Source organism: Sinocyclocheilus rhinocerous, unplaced genomic scaffold (assembly GCF_001515625.1).
Source record: "Sinocyclocheilus rhinocerous isolate Xijiao unplaced genomic scaffold, SAMN03320098_v1.1 scaffold285, whole genome shotgun sequence".
NCBI classification, from domain to species: domain Eukaryota; kingdom Metazoa; phylum Chordata; class Actinopteri; order Cypriniformes; family Cyprinidae; genus Sinocyclocheilus; species Sinocyclocheilus rhinocerous.
Genome location: NW_015630288.1, coordinates 1,993,402 through 2,003,549, shown reverse-complemented (window position 1 = coordinate 2,003,549; position 10,148 = coordinate 1,993,402). Strand labels below are relative to the sequence as shown.

The following is a 10,148-nucleotide window of genomic DNA, read 5'->3' as shown; positions in this document are numbered from 1 at the left end:
AAGCACACAGCATCTTTACGACATGGCGGCGGGAACAACAATACTACAGTGAGAATGAAAGTTACGCCTTCTTTCTTTGCGTGAACATTTGGGCGGCGTTATGCAAATCTTCCCACACAGTTAGGTAGATATGTGGGGGCGTGTTCGAACGAGCCGTTTTAGGTAGGTGTGGCTGACTCTTAACTTTTATAAAGAATATCTCTTTGGATTTGAGACTTTAGTCTTTGCAACTTTACAGATTTCTTTATGCACCAAGAGCTTGTAACACTCCAAAGAGAAAGGAAAAAATGAAATTGCATCATATGACCCCTTTAAGGCAATATATTACAGGCAAAACCATTGTTTTTTCATGCACTGTTCAATTTTGACATTTTTTGTTCTATATTTCCATATCTTGTTTTTTTTTAAGACTAGTGGAAAGAAAATATAAAATACACATTTAAGTGATTATTTTATTACACTTTATCTATTTGTGTCTGTCACTCTTTACAGTACATATCTTAAAAGCCCCCTCCCCCTCCCCTTGCATACACCAAACTTAAAGGTCCCCTGAAATGCTTAAAAACCATAGACTGTATAAAAACCTGGACGTAGTGTCCGTGACGTCACAACAGTTAATAGCCAACCAGTGCAATAATATAAGTGCTGCAGCTTAATTTGCCACATGTTCCGCCCCCTCGTCCTCCCCCTCATTGGAGAAAATCACGTTCAAAAATAAGGCGCGTGACGCTGTAATCCAAGCGATGATAGAAGTAGACATAGAGGAGTGGGAAGTACGATGTGACGTCAAAAAAAAAATCGTTGAGCCGTTTTGGCGGAAGTGACGAACTGCAAGCTTTGAATGCTTATATCTTCTAAATGCGAATTTTTTCACTGTTTTGGAGCACACTGCCTTATAGATAACCTTAAGACTAACATATTGATACTAACACCCAAAAAACTTTAATTTTAATTTCATGTGGACTTTAACAGTTATTTCTATTTGTTCTGAAGGTTTTTTGCAAAGGGATGAATTGGCAAAAGTTCACCAAACACTGTGATTTTTATTTTTGACTTTTATTATCATTATTATTATTTATATCATCAAAATGAACCAAGAAAGCCGAATCTGGCTTTATCCGATGGTCAAATTTTTCTTCTGGAAATGTATGCAAATTAGTGCATATCTAATTAGATTATGCCACATTTTCATATTTAATCATAACATTTCAGATAACTTGCAATACAAAATGTCTTAATGTTATCAACTGATGAAAGTATGATGAAATCTATTAGCTAAATGTTTTCTTATTTACCTGTTGTCTTGAGCTACCAACATATTCATACACTATGGTATTTACACGTATGAGGTATGAGGGGCGTCGTAAAGAATCTCATGGTACTAACCGTGTTGTTTATAACTTCTCAGTTAATGGCTGATAAAACCGAGCTGATTCAAAGTCATCTATTAGCTATGTTTTCCCGTTATTTCAACCAGACATGTTAAGAATTCCAACGCCAAAGTTAAGAATTACCTGAAATCCATCCTGCGACGAACTCCACAAACGGCATGGCACATTCATTAAACTCGTAAAGTACACCAATAATAAAAAAAAATAAAAACTCTTCTTTAGTTAGTCCAAGGTGAAATGTGTGTTTTATGCGTTGGTTTCGTGCAGTAGGAAACCAACGGCCCGCTGCCAAAGTTCCGACGCAGCGCTCTGATACATGAACTTCAGCAAACGACATAAGTCGATTCTAGAATATTTTTCAAAGCAAAAACTCAGATTTCACGACAAAGCATGATTGTGTCCACTTTGGGCAGAAATCATCTTGCTTCAGTACTGTCACGAGAGCGACTGCAATGAATCTGGCCTTTTAACAACACAACGAATCTGCATTTTTGGAAGAAACTTACTGTTGCTAAAAAGTAAATCGAAAGAAAGAGGGGGTCTTAAGAGTTTGTTTGGTCTCAAGAGCTGCTCTACTACCATCTGGTGGTGATAATGTACCTTGTCAGATGTTTATAATGCTGCGCTCACCTATTATTTCCCAGTGTCAAAACTGATCTTAAAATGATGTTCTCTTTACAAGGGATATCATTTTCAAAATATATAGCAATTGTACAATATCACTGAAATACAGGAAAATATCTACTGTGTATAAGTCAACAGGGTATTTATTCATTCTTTGTTTCTGGGGAATAAAGTGGATCTTAAAATTACATGCTACAATTTAGCATAATTTTCACATTTGCATTGTATTAACATTTTGCAGTCTAAACATAAAAAAACATAATGATTATATTAATAACGCATATGTCCTTGCAAATACTTCATCACTATCAAATAAATTTTTTCATGTTGAACAGAATCAAACAGACAGACAGACCGATATATAGACAGATAGAGAGAGAGAGAGAGAGAGATAAAGAGATTTATATGCAGAGATATATTATTTCATCTAAACACTGTACTGCATGTTGACTGCATTTTACTGCATGTATTAACATAACATCCATCTATTAATAGAACTCAGTATCAGTTCAGATGTGATTCCTATAGTTTCTATCAACGTAATGACACAAAGATCTGGGAGGGTTCTTGGGACGTCTTGACCTGTTCCTGGTCCTTAAAGCGAGGTCCTAGTCCTTCAGGAGCTGAGAATGAGAACCTCTGGAGGAGGGAAGTGAAGAAGAGGAAGAGTGTATTTCGTGCCAGCTGCTCACCAAGACATGACCTTTTCCCTGGACAAATGTAAAGGCAGGACACATGCATGCACACGTCATCTTACATTAAAACATCATTTGTAAGTGTGAGTGAAATACAATGAAAGTCTACCTGCCGAAAATGGATAAAATGCTTCCCGTTTCCTAAAATTCCTTTGGTTCAGGAAGTGTTCAGGATAAAACTGATCTGGTTTTTCCCATTGTGATGGATCCTTTAGCACAGATGAAAGATTACAGATGACCAGTGTGCCCTTGTGTGAAAGGAAACAGAGAAAAAAATACTCATATAATTACAGTCACATATGTAATACCATGCCAGAGTTTGCATTTTGATCAGCGCAAGGCCAAACGTCCATATCTATGAAGTAAGTCCCTTTGTGAAAAAGAAGTATACTTTAGCATACTTTTACAATGAGTACTTATTACGGAAATAATGTATTTTAATAGAACATAATTAAGTGTGAGCTGAATGTGATGTTTTCAGACACATGCATGTTGTTTGCATGTTATTTACAATTAATGAAAATGTATTATAGTTAAAATTTATATTAAATGCAATTAATATAATTGTTTTTTTTACCTAATAGGACATAAGTAAGCATCTTCAGATGTAATTTCATAATCACTATTATTGTCTTTGAAATATGGTTAAAGTGTACTGCCAAATATGACAAGTATTTATGTAAACTGATGTCAATTCTATTTCAACGCATGTCATATATTTAAATATATTTGTAGTTACATATTTGTAAAGGCGAAATTGCAAATCAGTACATTTAACATATATTAACTTTAAATGTAATGTTGTATAAAACACTGCAGTTAAAATGATAATCAAGTACTGTACATATGCTTTATGTTAGTCAATACATCAAAATAAGTGTACTCCTTTAAAGCTGGAAAATGACTAAAACAATGATTTAAAATGTACTTTAAAGTAAAACTTTTAATTTGAAACTTTTAAGCGTACTTAAATGTGTTAAGAAACAATCATGAAAGTGTTTATCTTTAAGTACACTTAATTGGCCTTTTATTTAATTAATATTATATTATCTGCAAGTGCAATTCTTGAAAATTTACTTTTAAGGTTTGACTACAACTATAAGTGCACATTAAACACAATTAAGTGCACTTCTTTTTCATAAGGGGTATTAAAGGGGTCATATGATGCGATTTCAAGCTTTCCTTTCTCTTTGGAGTGTTACAAGCTGATTGTGAATAGATAAGATCCCTAAAGTTGCAAAGACTAAAGTCTCAAATCCAAAGAGATATTCTTTATCAAAGTTAAGACTCTGCCACGCCTACCTAAAACGCCTCGTTCTAACACGGCCCCACATATCTACCTCACTATGTGGAAATATAAGGAGGGGGCTTTGTAGAAAACGAAGCGTTTGAGAGAGGCGGGGCATATAGGACCTACAATAATGTACAGTATTTGAAAAATAATGTGTTTTTTGAACATTAAAGCATGTCAACATATTCTGTTACACCAAATACACAAAATAATGATCTTTAAAAAAGCATCATATGACCCCTTTAATACTAATACGCAGGCAAACGCTCAAGCGCGTCACACACGATCCGCCTGCTCTTGCATAATTGACACCCTCTCATTAGCATGTTGCGCAGAGGGGGAAAAAATGTGGAACTACATTCAGAAAAAAATGAGTGATCAAAGGAAAATAAATTGAGTGAGTTTAGCATTTCCTTAAACATTTTCCATTTGCCCACCAATTTATTTGATTTATTTGCCTACTTTAATCACGTTTAATTATTTATTTATGTATTTAAACAAGAATACGTGTATTTATGCACACATTTATTTATTTATTTATTTGTGTATTTATTTATTTATTGTTTTTACAGGTTTCGTCCTCCATACTATGCCTATATGATGACTTCAAAAACACTTATGAAGTCAATCTAACAAACTAACTGAAAGATTAAAAAAATATATCAGTGTTTTCACCATTTATGTCTGTACACAATTGTTTCCAGCGCAACTGCAAGTGCTCGTGTTGAAATAAACACTATCCTGACAAAAGCGTTTCTGTTCCCACGGTTACACTGCGCCACTCTGTGGTTTATATATGGACATTAAGAATATAATATCATCATGGCTTCAGAAAGCATCTCTGTGAGCTCTTCTTTAACGTGTGTGAAAGAAATAAGACTGAAACTTGTACCTCATCCATCGCACGACAGTCGAAACCGACGAAAACGTTGCCAAGAAACGGAAAACTCCATGGTCCTGGTGGAAAGTTCGGCGCATTCTTACTTTTCCAAAAATCAAAAATTAGTAACGATATGAGAAGAAGTCCCAAACAACTCTTGACATCCAAGGCATTCAGTAATGACATCAAAAGCATGGTGCTGCTCTGGGCAGAGTTTGCTTCCAAAGTCCATTCGAGTTCACGTGTCATCTGCATATAACAGACGTAGTCAAATAAATAAAACGTAAGCCAAAAAATATAAATAAATAAATAAATAAAACGTAAGCCATTTTAAAATAGTCAGTAAGTTTTGATTTTTGATTAAGATTTTTTTTAATCACGTGGCATATAGCTGTTACAACTTTGAAGAAAGAAAGAAAGAAAGGTTAATATACATTCTTCATAGTTTTTTTTATTTACATATTAAAGCATTTCAGTTTTGTGTGTGTGTGTGTGTGTGTGTGTGTGTGTGTTGTCCCATCCTATGGAAGCCCGTTTCCGCCACTGAATAAAAAATAAAAAAAGGTAATTGCGACTTTTTATCTCACAATTCTGATTTTTTTTTCTCTCATAATTGTGTTACAAACTCGCAATTCTGACTTTTTTTCTCGCAATTGTGAGTGTATATCACGCAATTCTGAGAAAAAAAGTCAGAATTGTGAGTTTATATCTCGCAATTATGACTTTATAACTCGCAATTGCAAGTTTATATCTCACAATTCTCAGAATAAAGTCAGATTTGTGAGATAAAAAGTCGCAATAAAATTTTTTTTTTCAATTCAGTGGCGGAAACGGGCTTCCATACCACCCTCATTCATCACACTTACAAAGGAATAAGAGAGGCATATATGACAGATATGTCATCTGATATGTTACAATATGTTTGAGGAACAAGACTGTATATGTACTACTTCAAGAATTTAGCATCAATGATGAAATACGAGGGTGGAAAAAAGCAATATGTCTTTACAAAATGGAGTGTCCTTGCATTTTAAAGCTTAATTTTTGAAAGGTTCAAAGAATCTGCCATTAGGGCTTGGCAAACCATAACATTATTAATAAATCTGAATAAAGAAAGATGCACTACTGAGATATGTGAAATATGGTTTATTTAAAATATAACTGTAAAACTGTTATGCTATATGTGAAGGGTGATGAAAATTTGTGTTATGACAACAGACATGTCAACAATATATTCCAGATATGATGGTGTGTTTCCTCTCTCCTGGAAGCTTCCTTTCTGTCCTCACCTCCTCTTTTAGAGAATTGATATGTCTATCATGGCAGCACACTTTGATTGATTTCCAGGTTACGGCCTAGAGGAAATAAGGAAGCATCAATTAAGAGTTCTGAAATGCACCGAAAGTCTTCCCATAGACCTCGCCACCGGCTGAGAACTGCCACAATCAGCTATAAGCCACTACCTGCTCCCCTGCTAAAGCCTATGATCACGCTGTACACCTGACTGTAGTTTTCTACTGATGGTGTAGTTCTCACACAAGGGGAAATCTCATTTGTTATACTGGTACTAAAGGTAAACTTACATATAATTAATTCTCATTAGAATATAGAGCAATATTATACTAGAGTGTAATATAAAGCATTAAATTTGGGGTTGTTGATACAGATCCTTAGCTATCTCACCAGAATGCAGAGCCATAAGCAATACCAGGCGCAATATAAAAAATTAGTATTAAGTTACCAAAACAGTAACATTTAAATATAAACATCAATTTACAGTTGTTAGATACGTTGTAGATTTTTTTAACATCTTCCAGGTTAATTTAATATTTAAGGTTAGTTACCATACTGTTCAGTTTAGAATCAGTAAGATTTTATTTTATTTTTAAAGAATGCATTAAATTGATTATAAATTCTTGTAATCTTAAAAATGATGGATCTCTGGTAATCTGGTAATTTCTGAAGCATCATGTGAGACTGAAGACTGGAGTAAATGGCTGCTTTTTTTGGCTGTTTGCATTACAAGAATAAATTTCATTAAAATATAATACAATAGAACACATTTATTTAAAACTTTTACTACTTTACAGTATTTTTGATCGACATACACATAAACAGCCTTTATGAGCATTATTTGTAAAAGTCTGTAGTGTATTTGTTCAAATCTAGGAAGCATTACCGATTTTAAAAACAATTAAGATACTTTACAAACATGATCCACTACATGTATTATTTATAATATTTCTTGAAATGTTATAACATTCCTTGAAAGATAATCAGTGTTAAAGACAACTTGAAATTTTAAACATACGCTCTATGAACAGCATTTGTGTGGGAGTTTGCTCAGTGTGAAGAGAGTACATTTCAGATAGTTGCATCACAACCCTTTTGAGATCCTTTCATGTATCATGCATAAGTTACTGCGTTTAAATGGTCATATCATGAATTAAAAAAACCTTGGTTAATGGAATATTGACATGGTTAATGAATAAATTGAAGATGAATTGTCTTCCAGTGCTGCATCCGGCATGAATACACTTTAATCTTCTTACTGGAAGTTCACGTTTTCTGTTTGTTTGATTGTTCAGTTTCTTTTTTGTTATTTGTTTTATTTCACAGGATTAGGATGCAAGACAATGGTAATCGCACCAAAAAGAGACAAATATGTTCATATATGTCCAATAAGACCATTTCATGTTTTAAAGAGCCCAAACAAATTAGTCTCTGGTAACTTACAGTATATAATGTAATAGAATTAAATACTTGCAATAAAAAAAAATCTAGAACAAATACTCTGGAATGGATATTAATGATGAATGATGATTTCTGAATGATAAGAAAGGATGGCTTTTGCTAGCTACTTGTGTAGTTACTGTGTCTACCAGTAGGGGCTAAAGTGGCCATGCAATCTGTAAAACCTTTAACCCTTCCCTTGGTCCCAAGAATGAGCCAAAGAGCCAAAGAGCCACAGAGTTTGACCCTATTTGACCTCTAGAGGGCAGTGTACTCTGATTTTTGTGACGGTTACTTCTTCTTTTGTAGAATTAATACAAAAATATGAAAGGTTCGGTTAAAATTCCACAATTTTCATCACCCTTGTGCTTTCATCCGAAATAGTCCAGTGGAGTGACAACTTTAATTTTTAAAAGTCCAAATATTCCACATTGTTTTTCAGTTAAAACAATTTTAAATGTAAAATATCAGTTTCAAATTCATTCTGATGGTACACTGACTTATTCTAATAAGGTGAATGTTTTCTGTCTTTTTTCCCCCACTATTGTCTGTTCTTTGAGAATGTAAGTTTGGTAAGTGGGTACAAAATTCCACTAAAAGGACAGATTGCTTTGGCAGGAACAAATGCATGTGTAACAGCTATCCACTGTAGGACAGTGGTGTGTGTTTACGAGAGAATTACAATCACAAATGTAGGGGGCTCCAAAGTTGCAAAAATACACAAAACTACATACAGTTGCTTTAATATGAGGCCATAAGAGTTTAAAAAATGAGCAAAGTGTGTTTTTTTTTTGTTTTTTTTGAGAGTTCAGCATGTTACATTATAGAACATGCAAAACTATTTCATGTCAGCTATCCGTATATATGTTCAATCTATACTGGACCCAAGAAACACAGAGAAGGTGTAGATACATTATCAGATTTGTGGTTTTGCTTATATTCCTTTACGTATTTAAGAGTGTTAAACATTTGGAAGAGGATGTGGATCATTAAAGCCTCTTTTTGCTTGCATCAGCAAGATTGCAGTAGGATTGGAGAGAGATGTAGAGCTATTTCATGGGAGAGAGACGGAACGAACAGGTGCAGGTTTTCCAGGATACACATTGCAGATGCTCTCTGAAATCGAAAAACAAAAGAAGCTCCCTCCCCACACGACTATCCCAAAGAAAACCTTTACACCGGCTTACAGCTCTGTGTATTGAGTACTTCAATATGGTTTTGTTCCAGTTCGCCCACAAAATGTCTGTGTCTGCACACACATACACAAATCCTGTATCCCTGTCCACATAGGCTCCACATGGTTCCTTCTCGCTGCATTATTGGATAAAGGGAGGGGGCAGGAATGAGAGAGCGTTCTTTGATGAGTGTGTCTTAAACATGCTTTTTCTCCTTTATTTTGGGGTGTGCGGAGAATAAGGTTGCTTCGATGTCTACAATATTAATCATGTCAGGTCAGTTTTGTTATTCAAAAAACATATTGTTTCAAACTGAAAATAGTGCCTTAGAGCAAGCCGAATGAGACTATGACAAAGAAAAACTGAAAATATATAAGGAACCAGAATCAGCTGGGAAAATCCCATCCTCTTCTGGCAGGCAGTTATCAAAATAAATGTCCATAAGTCAAATGTTATATGCAACAAACTGTTAGTGCAGTCTTAAAATAACGGTTCTTTATTGGCATCTGTGGTTCCATGAAGAATCTTTAACATCCATGAAACCTATCGATTGCACAAAAGTTTCTTTATCCACCTTATTTTTAACGTAAGAACTTATTGGCATATGTGGTTCCATTAAGAATCTTTAACATCCGTGAAACCTATTGATTGCACAAAAGATTCTTTATCCACCTCATTTTTAACGTAAGAACTTATTTTTAAAGAGCAGATCATATGGGTTTTTGAAAAATATCTCTTTGCGGTATATAACGTAGCTATCCTTAAATGAAAACAATCTGCAAAGTTGTTAATCAAAAAAGTGCATGATAAAAAAAGATATTGTCTCTCAAAAGAGAGAGTCGATTCTGAATCGCCTTAAAGAGTCGTCATATTTTCGAATCTTTTGCCTGTTACCGGTATACGTCACTGGGTAACACATTTGCATAATCCCCGCCTGCCCGCGAGTCTGACCTGCCCACAAACACTTCCGCTAGTTAGTGTGTTTATATCACATTGAGAAGACGCTGTGTTCAAGGATTCCACAGAAATACAATTCGAACCTTTTGTTGTGTGCATGTCATTTTACCAAGGACTGCTTCTCTAATCTTGGCTTTTATCTTCGTTGGCTTCTAATCTTCTTAATTTGGACTAACATGCTCTCCGAACCACAACCTGTAAGTACGATTGATACGTTATGTGTACATTTTCAATTGAGTGCTCAAAATATAAAGTTTTTGTGCTAATATGTGATGTACACCTAGTGCAGCTTTAGGTTTCCAGGTAAAGCATGATATTAGTCTTACTGAAGTAGTTCTGATAATTCGCTGTGAACCCACTATTTCCTAGGAATGTCTCGATTAATGTAGACTGACGTTGTTC

The 10,148-nt window shown here is 34.6% G+C and overlaps 1 protein-coding gene and 1 long non-coding RNA gene across 2 annotated transcripts in view; both read right to left on the bottom strand.

Moving 5' to 3' along the window:
* Positions 1-1,861, bottom strand: part of slc25a45 (solute carrier family 25 member 45) — a 12,612-nt gene extending 10,751 nt beyond the window's left edge. The window contains exon 1 of the mRNA XM_016552309.1: positions 1,515-1,861. Within this exon, the coding sequence (XP_016407795.1) occupies positions 1,515-1,728 (214 nt within the window). The 5' untranslated portion in view covers positions 1,729-1,861. The remainder of the gene's footprint in view (positions 1-1,514) is intronic.
* A 297-nt stretch (positions 1,862-2,158) lies between these two features.
* LOC107740035 (uncharacterized) lies at positions 2,159-5,095 on the bottom strand. The gene is made up of 3 exons (XR_001640050.1): positions 4,894-5,095; positions 2,820-2,958; positions 2,159-2,725 (listed from the first exon to the last, which is right to left on the bottom strand). It is a non-coding gene; the product is annotated as an uncharacterized LOC107740035 (long non-coding RNA).
* Positions 5,096-10,148: the final 5,053 nt, after the last annotated feature.